At 51.7% G+C, this 24,834-nt stretch overlaps 9 protein-coding genes across 9 annotated transcripts; 3 read left to right on the top strand and 6 right to left on the bottom strand.

Moving 5' to 3' along the window:
* Nucleotides 1-303: 303 nt before the first annotated feature.
* STEHIDRAFT_159034 (uncharacterized protein) lies at nucleotides 304-2,190 on the top strand (the record flags this gene model as incomplete). Its single annotated transcript, XM_007306426.1, has 4 exons — nucleotides 304-808; nucleotides 869-1,226; nucleotides 1,373-1,823; nucleotides 1,894-2,190. 4 exons carry the CDS (start codon nucleotides 304-306, stop codon nucleotides 2,188-2,190), a joined length of 1,611 nt encoding a protein of 536 aa, XP_007306488.1.
* A 2,002-nt stretch (nucleotides 2,191-4,192) lies between these two features.
* STEHIDRAFT_61117 (uncharacterized protein) lies at nucleotides 4,193-4,582 on the bottom strand (the record flags this gene model as incomplete). Its single annotated transcript, XM_007306222.1, has 1 exon — nucleotides 4,193-4,582. One exon carries the CDS (start codon nucleotides 4,580-4,582, stop codon nucleotides 4,193-4,195), a length of 390 nt encoding a protein of 129 aa, XP_007306284.1.
* A 136-nt stretch (nucleotides 4,583-4,718) lies between these two features.
* STEHIDRAFT_123164 (uncharacterized protein) lies at nucleotides 4,719-6,690 on the bottom strand (the record flags this gene model as incomplete). Its single annotated transcript, XM_007306425.1, has 4 exons — nucleotides 4,719-5,685; nucleotides 5,742-5,900; nucleotides 5,957-6,296; nucleotides 6,360-6,690. The coding sequence occupies 4 exons, from the start codon at nucleotides 6,685-6,687 to the stop codon at nucleotides 5,670-5,672; spliced, it is 843 nt and encodes a 280-aa protein (XP_007306487.1). The 3' UTR covers nucleotides 4,719-5,669.
* A 448-nt stretch (nucleotides 6,691-7,138) lies between these two features.
* STEHIDRAFT_170066 (uncharacterized protein) lies at nucleotides 7,139-11,546 on the bottom strand (the record flags this gene model as incomplete). Its single annotated transcript, XM_007306424.1, has 1 exon — nucleotides 7,139-11,546. The coding sequence occupies one exon, from the start codon at nucleotides 11,544-11,546 to the stop codon at nucleotides 7,260-7,262; it is 4,287 nt and encodes a 1,428-aa protein (XP_007306486.1). The 3' UTR covers nucleotides 7,139-7,259.
* Nucleotides 11,547-12,437: 891 nt separating this feature from the next.
* On the bottom strand, nucleotides 12,438-13,522 carry STEHIDRAFT_112752 (uncharacterized protein; the record flags this gene model as incomplete). Its single annotated transcript, XM_007306423.1, has 4 exons — nucleotides 12,438-12,723; nucleotides 12,793-12,844; nucleotides 13,016-13,433; nucleotides 13,490-13,522. 4 exons carry the CDS (start codon nucleotides 13,520-13,522, stop codon nucleotides 12,438-12,440), a joined length of 789 nt encoding a protein of 262 aa, XP_007306485.1.
* Nucleotides 13,523-14,019: 497 nt separating this feature from the next.
* Nucleotides 14,020-15,926, top strand: STEHIDRAFT_140658 (uncharacterized protein; the record flags this gene model as incomplete). The annotated part of the gene is made up of 4 exons (XM_007306422.1): nucleotides 14,020-14,583; nucleotides 14,648-14,779; nucleotides 14,845-15,477; nucleotides 15,548-15,926. 4 exons carry the CDS (start codon nucleotides 14,020-14,022, stop codon nucleotides 15,821-15,823), a joined length of 1,605 nt encoding a protein of 534 aa, XP_007306484.1. The 3' UTR covers nucleotides 15,824-15,926.
* A 230-nt stretch (nucleotides 15,927-16,156) lies between these two features.
* STEHIDRAFT_170064 (uncharacterized protein) lies at nucleotides 16,157-19,115 on the bottom strand. Its single transcript, XM_007306421.1, has 4 exons — nucleotides 18,480-19,115; nucleotides 18,003-18,419; nucleotides 17,627-17,941; nucleotides 16,157-17,559 (listed from the first exon to the last, which is right to left on the bottom strand). Exons 1-4 carry the CDS (start codon nucleotides 19,068-19,070, stop codon nucleotides 16,339-16,341), a joined length of 2,544 nt encoding a protein of 847 aa, XP_007306483.1. The 5' UTR covers nucleotides 19,071-19,115; the 3' UTR covers nucleotides 16,157-16,338.
* Nucleotides 19,116-19,684: 569 nt separating this feature from the next.
* Nucleotides 19,685-21,454, top strand: STEHIDRAFT_170063 (uncharacterized protein; the record flags this gene model as incomplete). Its single annotated transcript, XM_007306420.1, has 5 exons — nucleotides 19,685-20,202; nucleotides 20,272-20,346; nucleotides 20,418-20,598; nucleotides 20,672-21,081; nucleotides 21,145-21,454. Exons 1-5 carry the CDS (start codon nucleotides 19,742-19,744, stop codon nucleotides 21,452-21,454), a joined length of 1,437 nt encoding a protein of 478 aa, XP_007306482.1. The 5' UTR covers nucleotides 19,685-19,741.
* Nucleotides 21,455-21,741: 287 nt separating this feature from the next.
* STEHIDRAFT_159026 (uncharacterized protein) lies at nucleotides 21,742-24,001 on the bottom strand (the record flags this gene model as incomplete). Its single annotated transcript, XM_007306419.1, has 16 exons — nucleotides 21,742-21,809; nucleotides 21,874-21,890; nucleotides 21,956-22,047; nucleotides 22,182-22,347; nucleotides 22,452-22,516; nucleotides 22,577-22,656; nucleotides 22,731-22,778; nucleotides 22,840-22,908; nucleotides 22,980-23,079; nucleotides 23,174-23,233; nucleotides 23,308-23,345; nucleotides 23,412-23,420; nucleotides 23,492-23,537; nucleotides 23,614-23,636; nucleotides 23,711-23,774; nucleotides 23,828-24,001. 16 exons carry the CDS (start codon nucleotides 23,999-24,001, stop codon nucleotides 21,742-21,744), a joined length of 1,119 nt encoding a protein of 372 aa, XP_007306481.1.
* Between the last annotated feature and the right edge of the window lie 833 nt (nucleotides 24,002-24,834).

Here is a 24,834-nt window from a genome sequence, read left to right as displayed (position 1 = left end):
TTTAAAGTTCCTGCCCCACCATTCCACATCGTTTCCTCTTCTCCCACCGTCTCCTCCTGCTTCTCCCCGCTGGCTTTCTTACCAGACCGTCTGTCGTCCTCCACAAGCGATCGTCGCTCTTTCGCTGCTGCATTTCTCTGCTCCTGACGATGAGGTATGCTCAGGACGCACCTCTATAAGTATTCGATAAATCAGCCGTTCCTGTTTGCTGACAGACGTGTGAACACTCGCAGGCAATCCTCTTCACGCAATGCATTTCTTGTTCTCTTCACTTTCTTGTGGTCGACTCTCTCTCCGGTGACAATGGCGGGACAGGTCAACGTTACTGTCGATGATTCAGATTTCTCGATAAATTACCAACCTCCAGCGATGTGGTGGGCCAGCACAAACTCGACGGCTTGTTCATACTGTCTCACGCCTTTGAACTCGAGCTCGGCATTCCAGAGCACTTGGCACCACGGTCTCCACATCATACCCGTCACTGATAGCGATGATACACCACCACCACCACCACCACCACCACCTCCCCCTCCATCGAGCGACGATGATGACGACGACGACGGTGATGACGGCGATGACGGCGATAGTGATAGTGGTAAGGGAAAGGGTAAGGGAGGGAAATCGAGAAGAGAGGAAACTGCGCGAGTTGTCTCTATATTCACTCGAGTGGAGGACGTAAACACAAGGGGCGAAGTTGAATATCTCGAGGACCCCAGCTCTATATCTAGCCCTTTCGACGTGCAAAAATTCGACGCCGACGATCCCCAATTTATTGACTTGCCCGTCTTCGTTGAACTCAACTTTACCGGTTAATAAATTATTTTTATTCACTGCGAGACTTGACGTACTGACATGTTTCAATACACAGGATCCGCTATTTATCTCTATTGTCTTCTCCCATTAGGCCTCCCTCCCAACAGCAACAGCACTCCGACTCTCACAAATCTTACCTATACTCTCGATGATCAGCCTTCAGGCAACTTCTTCCACGACGGCACGGCGTCACAATCTGGCCAGATGATGCCAAACTCTACCGTCTTCTCGATGACTGGTCTATCGCAATCACCACACACGTTGCGAGTGGATATTGGTCCAGATTCGGTCATGCTCTTCGACTACTTCGTGGTCACCCAATCGGATGGGAACGACGCAGGTTCTTCCATCGGCGCACCTTCTACGGCGACTCAGCCAACGCCAAGCCCTTCTGAACCTACCGAAGCCAGAGCGTAAGTTCTTTCAACGCACTTTCTTCGGTGTTGTATTCTCTCGTCTGACTCTATTCTCTATTCATTCGTCATCGAACTCCAACCATCGCTTCGTCTTAATTTCATGCGTCTTCTATCACCAACCAATCGTCTTTCTATCTCCCCAGCGCCTCCTCCAAACCAAAGAACGTCGCCACTTTCGGTGGTGCCGTTGGTGGTTCTGTCGGCGTCCTTTGCGTCATCGCTATCTGCCTCGCCGCGAGTCTCATCCGCCGCCGACAACGAGCCGCAAAGCGTGATCGACAACGGCGCGCTCGTGCAAGTTATGCTTCATCTGATGCCGAGTCGTACCATAGCGGCAGTGGAGGTAACGCATTACCCGACGAGGGCCCGCAGATGCAAGGACCCAGTGGTTTCGTGCCGAGATATTTCCCCGGGACGGTACCCGCTCCTCCACCTCCCTATGCAGCAGCTGAACCACGACCGTTTTCTCCGTCGGAGACGACACCACTTTCCTATGATGACATATCGCCACACCTGGACGGAGATGAGCCATACGAGGACGTACCTCCGTCATTTGTTGTGGCGATTGCTTCACCAGAGCCTCCTTTGCTGGCGGTACGTTTCAAGCATAGTTCTTGTTCACCGACATGTGACTAGAGCTTACACTGCTATCCCGTGCATGCAGAATATCGTTCGGAGAAATATAGTCCGAAGTCTGACCTCGACAGAGGAGTTGGGGCAGCAAGAAACGGAGGAGGGTGCTTTGCCGAGGCAAGATGAGCAGGAGACTGGCGAGATGCAAATTCTGCCACCACCGCTCACACCCCTACCACGGTCACGGCCGCCTAGTTTCCGCACGACAGAGGGCTCGCTTGCTCCTCGTCCTAATCAACCGGATCCGCTCGATAATGTGAACATCCTTGAGACTGCCGGGGACGAGGAGGAATACGATATCAACGGCAACATCATTCTTCGTCGGTGATAGTTCGCAGGTTCGTGCCACTTGGACTTTCTTCCTTTTTGTTTCTCTATTTCTACAGTACTATGTTATTTCGTTCGGGCGAGACGTGTATCTTCTCTACCTGAATATACCACTCCTTCGCCACCATTTGTCTGTGACGACCCAGCCCTCCTAATCGACGGACTGGTACCTATCCCGCGCTCGTACGGACTTTCCACTCCACCTTTGCGCCCTTTTTGCCCGTCCTTGTTCGCTCATCAGCCTCCGTACCTCATGCTCCTGCCGCTTTCCCTCTCCTCTTCATGATACCACTGTCATTTCTCTCTCCTTTCCCTGGTCACTCGCTTTCATCCTCTTCCTTGGAGCCGGAACCCTGTCCTTCCCACAGTATACTCGGTATATTACAGGGTTTTAAGGTTGACTCCCACGCCCCGCACAATCCCGCTCTCATGCTAGCTCTTCATTCCCATACCCCAATCTATTCTCGCTTTTACCCCGTTTTTCTTTCTCTCTCGTCTCGCTTGTCTTATGTTTTTATTCCCGAAACTGACGGGATGATCGTTCTTCTCCCTTTACCCAGAGCATTCTAGGTAGATTCAAGAGCGATTTCGAGAGCGAGGGTGGAGAAGATTCCATGGCAGTTGCAGCAGCCTCATCGTCATGAGTATTATGTTCAGTTTGTGACTTATTTTGCATTCATGTTCCATGTTCATGCTCGTGTCATACCTAGAGCGATTCGTCTTTCCGTCGGGTACTATTTCTAGGCCTCTCCGTGAGATCCGACTGTCTCTCGACCTGAACGCCCTCACCTTCGTCTCTCATCTTGTCCGGGGTAATCTCTGTATATATGCAGGTCCTGAGCCTCGATTTTCAACTCTCTTTCCACCGTGACTGTGCATACGCCCGCGCATACCTTGTCACTACATCGCTTGTTTGCTGAGTCCGAGTCTTCGAGTCAGGCTGTGAGGCTGTGGGCGCACGGGTACACTATCATCCCTACCTTGGCTTCGTGACTGCGTCTCGTGCGCCCTTCCCCGCGCGCCCTAATCCCTCCGTTACGGGTTTCGTGCACGGTCGTGGAGGCTCGTGTGGCGAAGGAGCGATTGACATACGTACAACCTCACTGGTACGTTGTGCGAGTTCCGCTTGCGTTGTGGCACTACGCTGCGCTATTTCACGACGGGAAGTCGGGTGGGGCGGGGACTCGCTCACGGTGGCGTGTGGGATTGTTCGTTGCGGACCTTCTTGAGGGCAGGTGATACAAGAGTGGCGTGGTATCAAGCTGAGGTAGAAGCTGCCCGTCATATTAGTCTCATGGTACTGTTTTTGGAGCGCGGTAGTTGGTGGATTATCTGAGTTGTAGACTGACACGGCGTGCCATTGGAGATGAGCATGATGGCTAAGAAGTCGTCAATTCGATAATAATAAGAGTTGCACGAAGCTCCTATCGATTTGAAGTTCTCTCCTACTCTGCCCTACGGTAGCTAAGGACGAAGTCACGGTTCCTCCAAAATATTAGGGCACGATCTTCGCCTGTTGAGCGTAACAAATCTCACCGAAAACGCGAAATATTAGGGAAGAGGAGAAGACTCTGTAGGACTTCGTATGTCGATGGCCTTTCAAGTTGCTCCGAGTTGCGAGTTGCTACACTAATTGGTCAAGTGGCACAAAAAACTTTCCGACTGAGAGAAGTCGCTGAGTGCAAAGTTGACGTTGATCGGTGGCATGTTGCAACAATATATTGTAACTAGGAAATGGTTATAGAGACCTCAAATACTCATTGAAACGCAATTCTCGCTGAGCACGGCTGAGAATGAAGAAGACAAAAGATATGGTCAAGATTATATTAGGTCACGCGTCATTCCCATCGGCTCTGACCGTCAAGCGAAAGGGAAAGCGTTTCGGAGGCTCGTACATGGGACCACTGTATGGGATACCGTTGTCTTCAAAACCACACATCAGTGAGAAGGTCCTCCTTCTTGGACTGAAGCTCGCGGACATATTCGATGATCTTCTCCAGTGGCTAGGGAGACTGTTCCAAGAAAGATATACGAAGCTCCGTGCGAGTATAGGTGCCATTACGCGTCATCTCCTCAACAACGGCCTTCCAGCGCTCTTCGCAGGTCGTGAGATGCATGACACAAACCAGAACCGAGTCCGGAAGATGCTGAGATAGGAGGTAGAGCGCAACTCTTTCCGCTTCGTCCCATGTTTTCACGGCAGCGAGTTCTGCTTGGGTAGCCGGGTTAGCAGTCGAGGGACGAGGAGACGAACCGTCGAAGTGAGCCCACTTGTTCTTTGCGTTAACGGCGGTGCGGAAACGCTCGAAGAAGATAGCCCAGATGATGCCATTAGGCTCAAGCTTCGGAACATTCGAGGGAAGAGTATCGGATGATGTGCTGGTGGTGGACATTATCATGATTATGCAGAGTCAAAAGGATTCGGAGATACGCAAGGTAAAGGCAGGGCCCAATAACCTGTAAAATGGACAAGTTTCTTGCACTAAAGGAGCCCGTCGAGGGTTAGAACTCAGACTTGGCACGAAACGGGCAAAGTCTATTCTATTCACCTAAAGGAACCCGACAAGGGTTAGAACTAAAGGTAAAGTAAGCAAAGGCTCGAAACGGACGATCATAAGGTATACAGCTCACCTCAGACCTGGCACGAAACGGGCAAAGTCTGAAGTGCGCGATACGAGGGTGCGCGAGTAAGTATAAGCAAGTATTGTACGACGAACAAGCGGACACAGCTCCGAGCTCTATCATAAGGAAGGATGTAGAACGCTAAACGTAAAAAACGTACGAAGCGCAGCTTGTGGTTCCAACACAGCTTACATCAAACGGGAAAAGGGAAGAACATAACCCCACACTTGCACATGTACCCGCGAGAGGCCAAGGGTGAAATGCTCCAAATGCCTCGAATACTTCGCTACGAGCCCATTAACCGCTCTTGGAGTGTCTCCAACGACGACCAAGTGCCAGGTACGACCCCTTCGAGCGTGGTCTTCGAGTTCTTTCCAGGTCCGTCGTAGGCCATCGTCGGGAGTACGATGGTCGTCTGCTATAGTCGTCTGCACGGCAAAGATGTTCCCCTCGGTATCGCCGAGAACGCCATCGATACCCGGAAAATTCATGACGGACGGCATCCAGTAGAAGGAGTCACGCGCACTGGTGCTCTTAAGCCCGGCCGCTGTGCCAGGGACGAGCTTGGGCGACGGTCGCATCTTCATCTGCAGTGCATCGGCTCTAAAGATATCAAGATCCACACCGGCTGTATACAGGTGTTTATGCACGCGAATTTCGAAACCCCAGGCGGCAGCGGTCCGTGTCAGAGAATTAGAACTGAACGCTTTGAAAAGGTCGAGGCATTTCTGGTTGGTAAATTCGGTGCAATGTGCTGCGAAGAGATTGTCGAGGAACTTCGTCGGGATGAAGGAGATAGCTCGTGACGAGGTGAGGGCCGTGTTGTCGTATGAGCGGCAAGGGCGGACGAACCTGACGCTAAAACCTTCGCTGCCTAGTACACCCTCGTTAGATGCGAAGAGGCTGACGAGCGATGGAGAAGAGCATAACTGGATTGCTGCTCCGTTGGCATCAGCTTCCAATTCTTCTTCGACTGTCCAGCCGCGTCCACAGGCGGCAGCAATCACGATGTCGATGATCGAGCGAGTAGATGGTCCCCACCTGGACACGAGGGGGAAAGTAGAAGATGGGTCCAAGCAAAACTCCTTTCTGTGGAGAGATCTCTTGAGCAAGGATATCCCAGGACGAGCATCGATTCGGCTTACAGGATGGCAGCAATCTCAAGTATCGTGGGCAGCTCTGAGTAGAGCCGCCCGCCCTCGGCCTGCTTCAACCATTCCTTCCATGTCGAGGGTTTCGGTGACGACGCCTGGATGACAAGCTTGGCGTCACTTTGGAAGCCTAAACACGGCTGGGAGACGTTGGAATTGCTGTCGGCCAGGGCCCAGCACTGGAGGATTCGCGGTTCGTCGAGATCAACCACAGAACGGGCCAAAGCGCCTTGTTCGTCGAAGAGGAAATAACGATGATCGTCGAATTGGACCGCCGTCGGAAGGCAGCGCTGAAGACGATAGAGAAGAAGGTATAGGAGGAATATGGTTTTTCCTAGAAAGGACAGGGAACAGAAGTGGACATTGGAGTTGAAGTGAAAATGACAATACTACGAACCGATCCCTGGGTGACCCGTCACGACGAACGCGTTTTTGAACTGACTATCGCTCTCAATTGCCATCCGAAGCAAGTCGTACTCAGGACGAACAATGAGAACACTCGCGTGTGACTTCTTCAAATGGAGGAGACGATAGATGGCATCCAAATCCTCATAGCAAGTGTAGTCGAAATGATCGTCAACTTGAACAGGGAAGTTAAAGACGTCGTCGGGATCGGTGTTGATGGGCAGGCCGATGTCGGCTATAGAAACTCTGCCTTCGTGGTGAGGCCACACATGACCCCAAGCTTTGTCATAGAACTGGTCGAGGGACAGAAAGGGAGCCATGATGAGTGCAGACTTCGGGATTGTCGAGTCGCAGACTCCAGAGAGAGCACCGACCTTAGGGGGGGTGCCGGCATATGCCGGCAGATCATGTGACGTCCTTTGTCCATTGACCTCCCGGGCCAGCCCGGGCCTCGCAGATTGCTCGCAGAACCAGCGCAGTACAAAGCGCGAATCTCGGACAAGTTACCTATTATAATACAGAAAAACGGCACCATTTCACGGAAACTACGCCCGAGGCCCAATGATCTTGCGCGTGTGTACATAGAGACTTGTCTCCCAAACAAAGATGCGGCTTGGCGTTCTTTGTACGGTAGCGGAACATGCGCAGTACTTATGAACAAACCTTCTGATTATTTGTGCCATATAGTGGTGGGACTCAGAAGTTAAGGAAGGGACATACATGCAAACGATGACATACACAAAAAGAGGACACTGATATCCTGAAGAGGCTGCGGTTACAACATACTAATGAGTACAAATCTAACGAAACTGTTGTGATATAGTCATGGAACATACAAACAAGCGAAAGAGAGAAGGGGCAGCGAAAAGAGACACGAAGGAGAGCAAAAAAATCAGATAGCATACATTGGCCTCACATCCAAAACCTCATCCTCGTCTTCTTCTGGCTCTCTCACCATCAATGGCATCGCTCTCGTTCTCGTCGGCTCAAACCTCGCATCAATCACCAAAGAATTTCTCGCACCGCCCCTCGAACCCATTGATCCCGAAAACTCTCGAGACACAGGTTTCCTATGAGATGCTCTTGACGCTTTCGAACCGGACCTATCCACTCCACCCGCGACCGTCATGTCACCCGGGCCCCTGCTCACTCGCTGAGACCCTGTCCTCGCAGTGGGCCTACTCGAATCCGTCCTCCTCATCGTATCTAGACCACCACCTCCCGGAGCAGTCGAAACCCTTTGTCGCGGTATAGTCGGGTTCGCTCCCACAGGCGACGGCCCAAAAGCAGCATGGTAATTATTCCACGGGTCCGCAGCGTTCGCGTTCGAGTTCATGTAGTTGGCGTGAGGTGAAGTAGAAGAGGATGTCCAAGCGACACTGGCGCTAAGAGGTCTCGGCGAACCGATCATCTCCTTGCCGATCCTACTCCCACCTTTCTTCCGACTGGTACTTGATCCCGACCTCGAGCCTACCGTATTGACGTTCCTCGTGCCATTCTCAGCCCGTTTCGAAGGAGGCTGTGGTGGCAGAGGAGCACTGGCTTGCGTTGAGGACGTCGCGTCGTCGAGTACGCAAGAGCCGCCTTTGGGAAACGTGAGATCCTTCATGAACGCGAGGAAGGAGCGTTTCTTCCGTAGACCCTTCGGCTTTGACTTCGGGAGCGTGTTCGTGGTCGTGGGATTCTTAACTTCGGCATTCGCACTACTGGAACTGGGCCCAGCATCGTTCGGATGACCATGAATAAGAGGAGCTGTGGGATGGGATTTCGACGAGGTGGCATCCAGCAGGTCCGAGTTCGGGAGTGGTGGGGGTGTGTGGCTCTTAGCAAGCATACGGCGTATGAATGACTGTTTATGTTTCACGGTCTTCCTTCTCCCTTCCTCTCCTCCCTCAACCGCTGTGTCAGGGCCTCGGCTTTCATCAACAGGCAATGGCGGCAAGGTCGGCGAAGTCAGCGTTGGAGACCTCGCGCGCGCCTGTGCCCTCGACCCCGATAGCCCGGGTGGAGGGAAGATTCTGCGTAGCAAAGGCGAACCTGGACGCTCCACCACACCGACGACATCGACCTCTCCCTCAACTCCTGCGCTAAGCTCCGACCCAGAAGCGTCGAACTTGGCAGCCTTGAATGACTTAAACGTAGGCGTAGGTGATTGCGATTGTGGCGACGATGCTCGGATTGGGATTGATAGGGGTAGCGAAAAACGAAACGCACCCGTCTTGGGGCTGGGACTGGAGTAGGGATGCGTTGGTGAGAAAGGCGTGGTGTCAATGAGGTTGCTCGTAGTAACAATGTCGGCGGAGATGGAGTCACTCGTGGCAGGGATGCTGGGCGCAGAGGTAAGAGTACCAGAACCGCTAAAGTCGGTGTTAGCTTTATGAGCAGGGTGCGTGCACTGGATTTGGTGTTCGGTGGGAACAAGGGGAACAGGGAAGGTCGAAGACACGTACGTCTTCTCATCATCGATCGAGTCTAACCAGCGAGCCTGACTTTGCGGTCTCGGTTCTTGTGCTGCCACTCCCGTCAATCCCGTCCCATCGATAGTGATGCCGAAGTCCACGTCGGTACCACGAGTAACAGGCGCTGCAACAGCGACTCCCGCTTCTTCGCCTCCTTCACCGCCAGAATTGCACGCGTTCTCATCATCACCGATGTCTGCCTCGCACGCCGAACCAGGACGAACTGACGGATGGCGAGCCACGGCACCTCCACACGCCTCACAAGCACACATCACGACTCCATCCCTCATAAAAAATGGATATACCTCGTCCACCTTCACCGCTTTGTCAAGGTCAAGCGACGCATACCCAAGTCCCTCCAAACCATCCGACTCCTTCGTCACTGTCCACCAATGTTCGGATCCAGTCGACGTCGAGCTACTGCTACTGCTAGTAGATTCCGAAGACGCTAGTTGATGATGATGACTAGAGTTAGGTGTTAGGCTGGGAACAGAAGCCGGTCTCGGTCTCGGTACGCGTCCTCTCGCATCCGTCATTGGGACGGCCAACATCTCGATATTCGGGAGCGAAGCTTGACGCGTCAGATTAGAAAGAGAACTTGACGTAGAGGAAGACACTGGTATCCATGTGGGCGTTGCGGACGATGCCTTTGTATGTTCGTGCGGGTAGGCTTCATACGTAGAAGTTGCAGTCCCATGGCAAGAATACGCAGACGAAGACGAGGCTGGAACGTAGCGTGTCGAATCGTCCTCGGGTCTCGTCACGACGATACTGGGCACCTCGACTCCGTTGAACATCGTCGACCGAGTCTGGCTCTGCATCCTGACGCGCATCCCGACGAAGACTCTATCCTCCCCTTCCTCCTCAACCATACATTCCTCGTCTCCTTCGAATTCGAACCCATCCCGGTAACTATAATAAACCTCCCGTGGCGGTGGCGTCAAAACTCGATCGAGCGGGTTCAGCGTGTCAAATGAGTCAGATGGGATCCCGAGTGAGGTATAGAACGACTGATGCAGCGTCATGTTGCCGTCCGTTGACATCGACAGGCCAGAGATACCCACTCCGACTTGAAAATCGTCGTCAGCATCTAACGGATGTTCCATAGCGTCCAGTTCCTTCGATACGGCCACCAGTTGAGCGAGTGCGTCAAATGTAGACTCCGATCGTGGAGGTGTTTTGCCCACTAGATCGTGACTAGCTATAGCCAAGGAAGAAGTAGTGGTCGTGCTAGATGAAGTAGATTCTTTGAATGCAGGGATCCCGTTCGAGAGATCGGCCTCCGAGATTGGGGATGTAGATGTGGCGGTAGAATGTGCTGATTGCCTAGTCTGCGTCGGAGGCTCTATGAGCGATGATGATGGCACGATGAAAAGCTCTCCGAGTCCTCCAAGAACCGAATCTGACAAGTCCTCCGACATACCACTGATCTCCTTCGAGACAGTATCAAGCTCGTCTATAGACCCCGAAGGCGCAGACAGCACCAGTTCATGGGCGTGATTGGGACTAGGCGGAGGGTAGTGAGTGTATGAGGTTGTGGTCGATAAATATGTGGTTGCCGAGGGCTGAAAGGTGTCGATGTTGGTGATGCGCCGTGCCGAAGAAGACTGTGGTAGAGCCAGCAAATCGAGAGATACACCGGTGTTAGTAGGTACCAGGGGCCATGGACTCGCTATGGAGGTCGAGGTCGAGGCGAGGGAGAGTTGCACGAGATGAGCTTCAGGATTATCAAAGTCAAATTGACGTTGAACCAATTCCTCTTCCTCATCTTCCTCTTCAGAAGAGGCATTCTGGTCCTGGTCCTGGTCGAGAGTCGCGTCGCATTCCGGCAGAAAAGAAGTCGACAGCTCTATGGGCGAGGTGAAGACTGGAATATCGAGCCCAAGAGGAGGAAGACATGAAAGGCTCGAGTGTGGTTGTTCGTCCTCGCCTGCAGCTGCAGTTGCAGCCGCGCTCATGATACCGTCAACCCACCCATCGTTCACCTGTCCCTGATGCCCCTCTGTCCTCGAGTCCGCCAAACCGACGTCGTAAAATGACGAGAAAGATGTCGGTAGCTGCTCATCGTGTGCCCGTGCCTGATCAAGAGACGTCCAGAGACCTGAATCTCTCCGCGCCTGCTGTCGAAACTGAGCATCAGCAACAGACTGCCCGACTCCAAGGAGATCAAGGTCGGCACTAGCAAAATCAGCAAAGAACGAAGCTTCCGAAAAGGTGTTCATAGCGTCCAGAGGCGAACAAGGCAGAACGAGGCCCAGGCTAGGAGGAGGCGAGCCGACCGTGAGATCGGTGTCCCCAAAAACACCAGACGCAGCAGCAGCAATATTACGGGGATGTGGCTGAATCTCAGCCGTCGTGCTCTCCAGCGCCCAAAAAGAACAGCCCGATCCGTCCTCCAAAGGATCCAAGTCAATCTCCGGAAGAACAAAACCAAAGTTCGGGCGAGTCGTACTCGGTGGAGGTGTCGGATATGCTGACGCCGTTTGTGCCTCGTCAGTGGGGGCAACTTTAGGCGAATCGTTACCGAATTCGACTTGAAGAGCAGCAAGATCAAAAGGGGGTGGAGATAGTGATCTGGCGCCACCACCACTGCTGACAAAAGATGTCGCTTTGCGTAGAAGGAGGGATGCTCGAGAGCGTGGGCGGGCAGGTGGGACAGGGGAATCGGGAGTGAGGGCGGGGGTGGGAACCGGTGTGGTAGTGTTTATGGTGGACGCCATGTTCCGAGTCCCAGTACGCGATGGATTGAACAATGGCAGTGATTCTGAAGCGTTGCTAAAAAGGTGGAGATGGTAGTCTGTATGTTGTAATGCTGAAGAGAAGCGTTCGACGAGTGGTGCTTGGGAACCCGGTAAGAAACCACTTTTGACGAGCACTGGCAATGAGTAGAACTCTAAGAATCTGCGAAGGATCAAGTCTATGTTAGTAAAGAAATAAACGAAGGTGAGTATGGGTTCTTGTAGCGAGCAAGGTTTAAACTGGTATCCTTACCTCACGAACTCAAGCCTCGTCGATGTTCAAGTAGAAGAGTTGTGGCGGGGTGTTGAGAAAGTGCGCCTGAAGTTTGAAATTCCCCACAACATGGCGGTGTTGACGCGTGTTGATTTTGTCGAAGACGCCACCGTTCGATTGTGGCCCTGTCTGTCCCTCTCCAGTCCTCAATATTTCTCCTAGCTTTTTGCATCAGCAATGACTGGACTCATACATACGATCTCTACATTTTTTTGGCGGAGACAGGATGCGAAATAATTCTAGCGCTCACCAGCGACGCCAAGTAAGTAACCTCTCTTCAAGTTCAGACTCGTAGTTACCGCGGAAGACGGACGTCAACAAGATCTTCAGGATCTTCTGAGTCATGACCTATGAGGGGACATCTACCGTATAGCGCTCTGGGTCCCGAACAAGAGTCAGGGTGGCTCAAAGAACATTTTTGAGTTCACCTTACACCACATTCGGTATCTGACACAGCAAACGGTCTACAACGCTGAGGGCTCTCTGGATACGAATTTAAGAGAATTACATGACTTGATCAATTGATACACATCGTCTGCGCCACTCCATGCCGAGCCGTATGCATGGCCACGGGCAGTGCATAATTCTGACACCATACACTAGAACGGCGATTCCCAGGCATAGTATCCTTTCTCAAGCCCATCCAGAATAGGCCTGAGCATGCTCTTATGTGCTTGTCGAAGAGCAGTAGGTGTCATCATGCTTTTTGCTGTCATCTTGAAGTCGATGATGCGCCAGCCGTGGGTGCGGTGAGTGAACGGCGAGGAGATACTCGCAAGGCCAGGAGGGTGTTGCGGCGCTTCTAGAATGTTTGCATGTCGGATATCCTGCGAATTGAGGATAGCAAGGTACCCTATCTCTGCGATGAGGGTGTGCAAGTCTTCCCTATGAGACGTTGATTAACCATTATATATAAATCGCAGCGCACCGAGAAGCTGAAGTTGCGTAACGTACCGTACATCCGCAGGGATGGGTTTTCCGATGGGCAGACGGCAGCCCAAGCGTTCTAAAACGAGAACAAATATTTTGTTTCGAGTGGAACGCGGCTTCAGGATATCAGGATGCGGGAGGTCGTCCACTCAGGCGTCCGGGGACTCGAATTCTTCGTGCGCGAGTAATGTGCGGCCATCTGGTAGTCGAACCGCGCAGCCTACAGGAAGATCTGCTTCGAACAAACCATAACACCTCGGTATCGCTACACCTTGAAGACGCTCCATCTCCTCGTAGAACCACGACTCGCGGTAGATATCGGCGCATCGATGCGAGCGAGGAAATTTGAAGACGAGTTCGGGGAGTTTATTGTTAGGGTCTGAGAGAACGGGATCACTGAGGATATAAACCAGGCCGGTTCGGCCGCTGCCAAGGTACTCAGCGACTGAAGTCCGGAGTGTAATATCATGGGGTGGAGGGAGAGATGATGGAGGGCGAGTAGGAGCAGCGGATAAGAATAAAATTGGAGTCGCCTCATTATGCGGTGTTCGAGGGCGTATTAGATCGACAGGGAGGTTGAGACGGTGAAGGTCGATCGGTATGCTCAGTCCCAACGAATCACGCACGACATCCAGTAAAACTAATTTTTCTATGGCGTTTTGAATCTGGTAAATATTCTTTCATCATTACCGTTCCAGAGAGAGCATATATGCTAACTCACCAGGTTTTCCGCTGTGACGGGAGGCGATGACATTATGATAATATTGGTACTACAAGGAAGTCTGAGAAAATAAGGTCGGAGAAAGACACGAAGAACGACGCCACACGCAGAGTGAAGTTTCTTTAGCTAGCTAAGATACTATCAGTGAGTACGTCAAAAGCGAGCTGGGGTGAGCGGCGGTATTGTGGTTCTGGTTGAGTTGAGTTGTGGCGTATGCATGGAACGGCTGCACCCGAATTGAGTTCAGTTTGACCCGGCATTTTCCGACAGGCAACGTCTCAAAGCAGAAGACAACAACAACCATCTTCCTATCTTCCCGATCTTTTGTCTCTGATTCTGAAATTGTCCGATCCGAGTCTTGCCATTCATCGAGCAGGAAACCTAGAAATTGGACCGGTCGACATCCTAGTCTGACAACTTTCACAGCTGCAGGCATCATACGTCTTGAATATTCGCGAACCTTCACCAGAGCTGTATATCCGAGTCTAACCTGGATAGGAGTCAACCCACCCTTCCAATTCATTCCTGCTATGACTGCTCCGTCTCCAAGCCTTCTTGGCGTGCCGCCCGAAATTCTTGATGAGGTCATTGACGCCATCGACTCTCCAGCCGCTCTTCTTTCCCTCTCGTGCTCTACGAAGAATCTGGCTCGTCTCATCATTCCCAACCATCTTTCCTTCCGCTTCGTACGGGCGCCGTTCTCAGGAGAGAACTCCATATGGGAATACTTCGCATATAAGGCCCCCCAAGCTGCCAAAGTCCGAATTCTATTCGTCCTCCAAGAGGGACTCCCTCCATTGACTCCGATAATCGGTTACAACGTCTCCAGGCGCATACCATCACTCCCAGACAGTGCTATTCACCACTCGTTTACACGGTCGGACCTGGAGTCTGATTTAGAACAGGAGAAATTGATTGTTTCTGCCGTGCGCAACATGAAATGTCTGCGGGAGTTTGCATGGCACCGCGAAGCGCCGCCTAGCTTACGCGGCAGACATGGCCTATGGAGCACTTTGAAGGAGCTTGGGACAGTTCGAAGACTAGATGTTCTCGATTGTGCGGAGAGAGGAGATGGCATCTTGCAGTCACCTTCGGTGAGAGGACCTCGGTTGTGTGTACTCGCAAACCCTGGCTGACATTATTATTTATGTACCAAAGTTCCTCGATATGTCTGGATTGAGGGAATTCAAAATGTTCTCCGACGCGTTAGACACTGTGAACCCCATGCCGGAAGAACCTGACTTGGACCCTCTCATGCACATGCTAGTGAATAATTGCCCCGAACTCGAGGTGCGATAATTCCTTCCGATCCGTTATTCTTGCGAGCGCCCCATCTTACATTCTCCTCTTTTCAGTTGTTGTCTCTTTCAATACAGACCTACCGCTATCTAGGAGTCGCAAGCATCACACACTCTTTACCGTCCTCCTCCTGGCCCAATCTTCACACTCTCCAGCTCACCAACGGAATCGGTTGTAGCGCTGCTTGCATGGCGTCATTCCTCAAAGCACACCAGGTATTAGAAGAAGTTGTTATCGGGCGAATGCTTCCCGGATACCAAGGAGGAGATTTCACCTCACTGTTGCAGTCTGATGATGGTGGGAGAGTCCTTCCTCGTCTCAAACGACTTTCTTGTTCCTCCATGCAAGCGGCTGCGATTCTACCGCACGTCAAGGGAACCCTGGAATTTCTCTCAGGCATAGAAGTCAATGAAACCGTCGTTCTGTTTGAGTTTTTCGACCCCGACCTCGACCCCGACTGGGAGCCTGAGCACGAGGGCCAAGACGATGATATATGGGACTGCGCTATTCTGTCCCCTTGGCGCTCTGCTTTTCTCGACGCCCTATGTGACTGTCGCTCCCTCAGGAGCATTTCCGTAGGACACCATGCCCGGATCGAAGACATGTTCTTACTCGCATCGGCCGTACCGTGGATTCAGAGATTTGACTATCTCGATTCCACCCATTCAACAGACATAAACGTGGAAAAAGTGTGTAGTTTCACTTACTCAGGCAGAGCCGAGCTTACGCTAAAGGACGACCCCTCTGTTCGCCCGATAGTGGTGTTCGCTTTATTTGAAGTTTCCGGAGCTGACCACCCTGGAAGCTCGTAATCTCGTACACTTCGCCGACCTCGAACATGTTTACGCCAACAACAATGCCACTCTTCAAAAGCTCTCACGCGCGATAAAGAAGCTTCTAGTAGTCATCTCATGGGATATGAAGGCTGTTATTATCAGAGGTACAGAGGAAGAGGGGGTCAAATGGGTGGTTAGGAAGCTGAACGACACTAACGACTGTTCTCTGAAGGAGGGCGAGATCGTTTATGGGCTTTGAGGGCCTACTATTCAACAGAGTCAAAAATCCATCATACAGAACGCGTTATGTTTCTAGTACTCGACTTCGTCGCTGTGCTTTAACCGATAAATTTCAGTCCCGCCGGTGGCCACAGTACGATGACCTTCCCCTCTCACAACCGAGCCGCGTATTATAGTTTGTCTACCCCTGCTATGTGTGTGGCCTGTCTCGTTGTCATTATCTCGGTGGTTTCGTCTGTGTTCGGGATCTCTTACCATATATGTGGAATTGTGGGACGATGGATACAACTCTATATCGCTTACAAGTACAAGTCCCGATGAAATTCTTCGTGGGCACGATTTATAGGAGGGGAATAATGTTATTGAGATCTCGTGCCCGTCACTCCGTTCAAAAGAGGCGAAATCATCATCAAGAATGCTACTAGTATAGAATGTGAAAGAGCAATAAGAATACAATCAGGTATACTGAGTACATGTAAGACTACATCCCTCGCCACTCGAGATAAGAGTTCAGTGGAAAATCAAGAGAAATATCTATGCATCAACCTTCGTCCATTCATCCCCATCTACCGAACTCCTACTCTCTGAAGGCCCCTCGGGATCACTATCCTTCGTCTGCCCGTATACAAGCACCGCATCATGATCCCCGTCTGCCTTCTCCGATGACTGCCTATCGGAAGGCGAGATTGAGGAAGAAGCAAGAGGTGCAGGATCCGACTCGACCGGTGATGGTGAAGGCTTCACATCGACAGGGGTGGCGGACGATGAGGCGTCAGAGTCGGAGGCGATGTGGGGTGAAGACGGTGTCGATGTTAGGGAAGTAGACGGAGAAGTAGTGTCGGATTCTGCAGACTTCGGTGAAGGTTCGAAGTCTGAACGAATTTCGTTGACGGAGTCAGAGACGTCGACGTCCTGGGCCGAGGAGATCTGTAGTCCACCATCCTCGACGTCTCTGATAGAATCAATGTCAGACGAAGTCGAACCGGACATGCCGTCGTCGGGAGTGGCAGCATCGGAAGGGTCGACGAGGGAGAAGGTGGTGGTGGCAGACTGCGATTCCCCCGTCGATGCAGATGCAGGGAGCAACTCGGCTTCCGACTTCTTCAGATCGTGGAGGGTAGTACTGGAAGTCGTTGCCTCAGGCGTGACGTCGACAGCGGCAGATCTAACCTCAGCTTCCTCCTCAGCTTCCTCGGCCTCCTTCATCTCCTCGATTTCTTTCTCAACTTCCTCTGCACGCTCGACCTCTGCCTTCACCTCGACCTTTTTTCTTCTCCCCTCCTCCGCCCGCCTCATCTCCCCAACCCTCCTCTCAATCCTCTCCAACTCCATCTCAACTTCCCTGACCGCCTCCCTCCGCCTCCCCCTCACACTCTCGTCCCCCTCACTCTCCACCTCATCCAACTGAGCCAACAACCCGTTCAGTGAATGTTCGTATGCGCGGAGCGGGGTGTTGGTCGGTGTGAACGCGAGCTCCAGTCCGTCTTCGCCGTCTTGTGTGGCGGTGGCGACAAAGTCGAGCGAAGAAGGGAATGTGAAGGAGTCACGAAGTTCGTAGAACGAGGACTCGATTTTGTCGATGGAGAGGATGGACATTGTGGAGTGGTTGGAGAGAGTAGAGTGGGTGGATTCGGCGGGAGAGGGAGGTTCTGGAAATGAGAGTGTAGATGTGGCGGGGGCGTTGGTGTTCATAGGCGGGATGGAGATCGAGATGGGTGGACGGGGTGGAGAGGAAGATGCATTGTGATTATTATCCTATAAGTGCACGAAAATCGTTAGAATATTGAGCATTTCACCGTTGACCTTCTGAAATGAGACTTACTCTGGGTGCTGACTCCTGAACGTCAGGTAACTTCGACTCAGAGTTAGCCTCAGGCTTCTGATGCTTGGCTGGGCCAGCGAGACTTGTCAATAGGCTCTTAACGACCTCTTCCATCTCTTTGTCCAGCTTGCCTGATGACAAGCCCTCCTGCAGGCGGGTGGCGAGCTTGCTTGGGGAGGAAGGCCTGTCCACGGGCGAAGCTGAGGCAGGTGCCGGCGTAGATGATTTATCGGGAGATGGGGACGAGGGTGCTTGGTGCGAAGCTTTCTGCTTGACACCAACTGCCTGAGCAGAATTATCGCCAGGAACAACGGTCTGAAGAACGAGCTCAAAATCAGAACAACGAATAGAAGACTCTCGGGTAAGAGAAACGTACAGCAGTCGTCGGAGGAGCAGCCTTCTTCTCAGTCTGATTCGATGCCGCTGAAGCAGGCCTGAGACCAAACATCTCTGCGAAGATCTTGAACGCGGCAGCTTCAGCCGACTTGTCCTCCTGAATATTCGACGTGGTTGTAGGCTTCGCCTTCGTAGGGGTGGGTGCTGGAACAGGCGCCGTGGCGTGAGCGGGAGGGCTAGCAGACTCGACCGGGAACACTTTCTTCGCATCGTCCAGCGAGACGCCGAAAAGGTGGGAAAGGAGGTTCGCGTTTGCGTCCTCGTCAGGCTGCGGCGAGGAGTGAGGGACTGCGGAACGCGATTTGAGTTGAGTCTCGGAAGCAGGAGTTGGAGGGACGAAGGCTGGAGATAATGTAGTGGGTGAAATAGAGACGCGTTCTGCTGAAGCAGGAGCTGGCTGTATGCCCATTGAAACGTCAGAAAGCAATATTGGGACAGAATACGAAGATAAACGTACCTTGCGCACGGGTGTGCCACCATAGAAGAAATCGTAGAATGCCCTCAGAGCCTCTTGCTCTTCGCGACGATCAGGTGTTTGCGGCTGCTGGCCGCAAGCTGCAAGTCTTGGGACGTCAACCTCAGCCTGGGGCATTCCAAGCATCCGCCTCTTCAAGGACTCGATCTTCTCCGACCTCTCCCTCTCCATCTGGAGAGCTTTCGCCATCTTGTGTATTTCCTCGATCTCCTTCACACGTGCTTGGCGCGCAACTTCCTCTTCGTAGGCCCTCTGCCTGGCAGCGGCTTGGAGGGCTCGCTGGCGTTCGATTCTGGCTTCTTCCGCGCGAGCGCGAGCCTGAGCCTGGAGATACTCGGCCTCAGCAGCGCGAGCTTCGGCTAGAGCCTCATAGTAACGTTGACGAGAAACATAGAGTTCTGAAGAAGAGGAGGAAACATCATCGACGAAGGGAAGGATGCTCTGAGTGTGGCGAGGGTGGGTGTGGCGAGGATGGTCATGACGCAGAGAAAAGTCCTCAGAAGGATACGACGAGGATAGAGTCTTCAGCGAGAGAGTATGAGGAGCCTGAGCAAGTGGTACAAAGGAAAACATTGTCGTCGAAGTTGTTTCGATGGTTTGAGATGAGACGTTAGGCTTTGGGATATGTCTGTGGATATGCGTGAGCAGTGGTAACTTACGGACCTGATGTGAAGAGGCGGGATGCTTTATATGTGGACGGGTATTAGCTAGCGCTTCCACGCTGAGCAGACTGCGCCATTGAATGTCGCATCTTCTTGAGGATGCGGACGTTCTCGAGGATAATCTCGAATATTCGTCGAACAGTATGAGTGACCGGAAGAAGGCTGGAGAAACTGCTAGAACGAGGCGAACCCGGAATAGATTGGAAAGGACTGAGCCAGCGGCGCCGATTAGATTTTCGATATCGGCGCCACCCAACTGCGCCACATCAAGTAACAAGCTCTCTCCTCCAACTTGCCTCCATCCTCCACCCTTCGTTGCCCATGTCCAGTGGTATACGCCGCCAATTACTTTGACATTTTTTGGTGCAATGTCTCATACTATCCGATAGATGAAACGCTCAACGATACTCTAAAAATCTTCATCTCCTAGCCAACCATCTTGTGTTCAACATCCCATTCAATCCTTGTGTTGGCATTAGATATCTATAGAACGACAAACAGCGCCGATGGCGGCGTTAACACTCTATAAGTCTTGCTATCTGCATCTGTTTAACCTCCTCGTTTTCTCTACGCTTCGTCATCATGGCTCTGGTAGCCTTCACCTTCGGCTCTCTGGGAGACATCATCGCTGTCATTGACCTCCTCAACGAAGTTCGCAAAGCTCTCTCTGATAGCACAGGTTCATCGGCCGAATATCAAGCTCTCCTCATCTCTCTCGACATATTCCATGATACCCTCGAGGCCGTCCGAGATACTTTCTCAACCGCATCGCCTTCATTGCGAAATCACACCCCACTCCTTCCCTCACTCCAGAACGCGCATCGACAAGCGCTGAGCGTGAGTCGTGCGCTGCTCAAAGATATACATGCACGTATTGCGAAGTATCAAGCGAGTCTGAGGAAAGGTGGCTCGGGTAGTATGATGCGAGATTCGTGGCGGAAGATCGGGTGGGCATTGTTTCAAAAGCCTGAGTTAGAGGAGATGAAGATGAAGATGATGGCTCAAGTAGAAACTCTCAATATTCTGCTGTCTCTTGCGCTCAGGTCGGTGGCTCTCTGTACCCTGTGTCTCTGTGGGAATCAGAGCTTAACATGTTCAATCTTTTATTCCAGGCATGACGTTCGACAACAGCACGCTGCGGTCTTGGAAATGGACCGTTCTGTCCAACAGCTGCCAATCCTCATTCAGTGCGTACTATCTATTATCCACGAATCGCCATACCTTCGAAGATTGGAGCACTAACCTCTCGTTCACCCAGGGAGACCATCGCCGAGCAGCGCACAGTCCTATTCGAGATCAAACACTGTGTGAACGAGCTCCCGAACACTCTCGGTTGCACCTGGGAAGGCGGCATGGCACATAGTCAGAGACCTGTGGTCCTCAGAGACGCTCTCGGCCAGACGCTGAACCTTCCTCTAGAATTTTGCGAATCCTACGACGTACGCGATCTCTATCAAATACTCTATTTCTTTCTCTGATGTCCTACTTGCTTCACTTGACGCCCATTCATAGCTCCTCGATGGCATCCTCAAAGTGTACTACCGGAAGAGAGCCGGCGGTCGTTTCGTAGAGCGCGGGGACTACGAGCTCACGATACCCGGTGATGAAATGACCGACGGCCCCGAATCTGCATCCACCTCCCTCGTCCAATGCCAAAAGGAACGCCAACACGAACGCGCCTATGTCAGCCATAGGGACGATAGGGAATGGAGGGATCTAGTCAAAGCTGGGATCTCAATCGACATGAACGTCATCGTCCGTGAAAAGGTCGATGTCGCGGGACTGGAGGATATGCATAGCTGGGAACGAGCACGCCAGAGGTGTCCTAATTGCTCGTTTGACAACTCGAAGCCTCCTAATGGTTCAGGTCCTCGACGGAGTCCACGTTCTCGCTGGACGGACGGGGCACAGGGGATTAAATGGTACTGTGTCCATTAGTCTCGTATACCTGTGAAGAACGAGCTCACTCATTCTGCCTTACATAGCGAGTTCTGCCAAGTCTGGTTTCACATCAACAGTCTCCTACCTTCCAACGATCCAGAGCTCGAAGCGTCCATTTCAGCAACGGGACAGAACACGGAAGGTGAAACAGAGGAGCTCGTCTCGTCCCAAACTCAGAAACAACGGGGGGTTCGTCCACTTCGGACGACTTCGCTGGACGAAGTGCGCTTTCTACGTCGCCTGCGGGTAGTGAAGTCGTTGCCTAGACCTTCAGCGACTCCAAATAGAAGAAGGTTTCCGAATCCTACGTTTGCTGGGATTTATTACATGAGGGCTGTAGGCGAAGGTTTCTAGATCCGGTTGGTGTCGTTCTTGAGTGTACTTGGGACACCGTGGGTGGCAATCAAGCGGGTACTGGGGAGTCCGGACTTGGAGGGCTTCTCCTAAGTGAGGATAGAGTAGTGTGCTCGTACAGTATAGTAGCGTCCATCAATACACTTTATTCCTGGTTCTGCGAGCGTAGACACTCCCGCCTGGGTTGAGAGCAAATTTTTCACTGTACTCGTGATGGCAGAGAGAAAATATAAACTAAATCGTGACCAAACCCTATTCATCAGTACCTGCAGAACACCCTTACCAAATCAGAACGATCCTCCGGATAGAGTCGCATGGACAATCGCTCCCTCCAAACCACCAGTGACCGTCAAACCTGCGGTCGGAAAGTTAGCACTACCCATAGTAGAACATATTTCGAGATAAATAGAAGAACCAACCAGAAAAGTCCATCGTACTATAAAGTACAAGAGCGTCAAAACGAAGAACACAAAAACAGATGAAGCACAAGCGAGTACTGACCCAGGACAGCTCGAAGTACTCCCGCAGTTCACTTCGACGCGGTGCGCGTCGCTTGCGACGGAGATGGTGTTCGTTCCAGAAAAGACGACATTCTGCACAATTCATCAAACAAATGTATCCGTTAGCATCACTTCTGGATTTGTTCTGGATTATATCCCATCGCACAATACAGAATGGTCGGATATCTGCCATGGTTTTTCGTACCGTAACTCGAACAGTCACATACCTCGACAATAACGCCCGTACCGGGCGTCGCCAACGTACTCGGATAACTCTGATCGATTATGACTCCGAACTGCGTGATTCCGGAAAGCTTGTTGTTAGTGAAGGTGATGCCGTTGACGGTCGAGCCTGTGGCGGTGGCGTCAGTCTTGATGCGTAGACCGTTCACACTGTTTGCAGAATCAAACACCCAATCGTATTCAGTCAGTTTCGAAGCAAGAAAAATGTCGATAAAGAGGATGAGAGAAATGAACATGATGTTGAAGAAACATACTTGTTTGTCACCGTGTTCCCAGAGATCGTAACATCTGAGACAGTCACGTCACTCGAGATGGATCCCTGCATCAGCATATTCAGATCATGCAGAAGAAAAGGGAGGAGGACTAGAAGATCACGCACGATTGAGATTCCATGACCACCAGAGCACGAATTGTTCTCGAAAACGATGGTCGTTCCCCGATTGATAGCAAGGCAATCATCTATGTATTGTTGTATGTAATGTTCGCCACGGTGAGAGCTGTGAAACCTTGCAGAGGGACATAGTCCACCTTACCTTGGTTAATTACAGTGGAGTCTTGAATGATCACATCATTCGCAGCAACTGTGCAGATGGTGAGTATCGAACGTGAGATGGCTCGAGGTGCGACAGGCGAATACAGTACCATCAAACCCGTCGGTGTTGGCGCCGGCAGGCTTGCCTCCAGAGGCACTGTTTGCAGCGGCACCGGCGGCTAGGGAGTACCACAAGTTACAGTGCCACAATCAGCGTCGACTGCAATCCACGGGCGTAAAATAACTCAACAGTTATCCACCGTGATCGACGTCAAGGTCAATCCAGTACCGGAGACGGCGACTGCTCGCGTGGGTGAGTTTTGAATCTTCACGTTCTCAAATGTTCCTCCCTGAATGCAACGATATAGTTAATCACAGGTCAAATTCCTAGGAATCGAATGTCTCGCGTTACATTAGGGTCGGGCTAATGGTGATATAGCTTACCATGTTGAGCTGGATCATTGGCGCTGGTTTCTGAATACCGCCGTTGCCCCCAAGCCCATCCTATGCGTAATCGTACCGTGAGCTTCTGACTATTATTATGCGAGCTGAAAGCTTGCGGTGAAAATCACACATACCCAGTATGAAGGTCCATTACCATTAAGGACATGGTTGTCTGAGAGACGAAATCTCTATCGTGAACAACCAAATAGTCGCCGAAGATAAAAGAGCCGATACTTACTCCCATTGACTAGTCGTTTACCGGCGCACAAGGGTGTCAGAAGATGCTCTCGATGAAGAAGCGAGAACAGTACCACTCACATGTAACATCGTTCCCCGAGATAACCATAAGCGGGCCGGCCCACGCCTTGAAGCAGGGAGTTCAGGTAAAAGGTATGGTTAACGAAGTTGGGCGGTACAAAAGCCGAAAAAGTCTAGGTTACCTCGAAAGCAAATGTGAGCTCCCCTGTGAGGTTGATTACAGCCCCATCGGGAGCACTCAGCGCGAATTGCTCTGTGGTTGCAGGAGATGTATCAGACCCGACATAGAGATCGAGGGTAAAGGTAGAGACGTGCCGCCAGCTGGAACCGTGAAGCCTCCGATCTGATGTACAGGCGTAAGTGTCGTCTCCGAACAACGATGAAGAGCACACATACATTAATGGTCGTGCATTCTTCCGCATCTGGAATGTCGGCCAAAGACTCAATCGTTCCAGTGCAGCGCTTTCCGATCTTGCGTGGCCCATTCGAAAATGTTGCATTGTTGGGAAACGCGAAAGCCAGCTGCCACAGAGAGACCACGCTGAAAATGAGATGAAGCCTGACAACCATAGTGACCTTTTGTTTTCAAGATATTCTGGAGGGAAGGGCTAGGTGAGCTTACGGACGCGGCGGTTTAAGTAATTGAAGGATCTTTTATCGAAGGAAGTTGGCTGATGAGAGAAATTACAGTGAACATGTGCCTCGGAGCATGTCATCACGACGTAGCAACCCATCGCATTCATAGACGAGGATAAATCTCGCGTTGAGAAACCACTGCCACCTGGGGAACCGCACGGGAGATAAAGAATGGTGTACGGATTGCTATGGGTAATGGTCGTCTGATATTAGCAGCGATGGAGCACTATGTATCAGCTGTTGTACCTTCCGTATGTCACTGCTCAAAATGGTACCGAGAGTGTGAGTGCTTGGGTATAAGAACGGAAGAAGTCAATTGTACGGAGACGTACTGCAAGCGGCTGCGGTCCGCGTGTACAAAGGAATGGGCATGCGAACGGTAATTTGAACAGCGATACACTTCACCAGCGGCATTTCGACGGTCCGCTCTGATGTAGCAAGCATGGAATGCTTGTTGGAGTCACAGCCAGCGAGAGCATATACACACCAATGTGAGTCAAATGGCAAGACTCGGAGCGTTATAGTAGTCAACGAACAAGCAAGACGGGCCGTGATCCAGATGGACACTTGTGAACGTCTGGTCCACCTACTACGGTGTTTTATCTCGTTTCGATGGACAAGGAACCACGCTACTCCGTCAGATTGCTCATTACCAACCATTTTAAAAGCTGCCGCCTCAAAAAGGATTTCTGATAGAGCTTTCGGTGACAAATAGCTGCATATTGCAGTTGAGCTATCGCCATGAATTCCATGGCATGCCACGACCA

This window comes from Stereum hirsutum (assembly GCF_000264905.1).
Source record: "Stereum hirsutum FP-91666 SS1 unplaced genomic scaffold STEHIscaffold_11, whole genome shotgun sequence".
NCBI classification, from domain to species: domain Eukaryota; kingdom Fungi; phylum Basidiomycota; class Agaricomycetes; order Russulales; family Stereaceae; genus Stereum; species Stereum hirsutum.
The sequence above is the reverse complement of the archived record's forward strand: the minus strand, read 5'-3'. Positions and strand labels throughout refer to the sequence as shown.

What these genes read in the sequence shown, in the direction of transcription:
- STEHIDRAFT_170064 (XM_007306421.1), bottom strand. Translation starts at nt 19,070, where the DNA reads ATGTTTTCCTTTGTACCACTTGCTCAGGCTCCTCATACTCTCTCGCTG. An exon ending in GTGGCACACCCGTGCGCAAG is followed by an intron (nt 18,420 to 18,479) that starts GTACGTTTATCT and finishes ATGGGCATACAG; the next exon opens with CCAGCTCCTGCTTCAGCAGA. An exon ending in TTCAGGAGTCAGCACCCAGA is followed by an intron (nt 17,560 to 17,626) that starts GTAAGTCTCATT and finishes GTGCACTTATAG; the next exon opens with GATAATAATCACAATGCATC.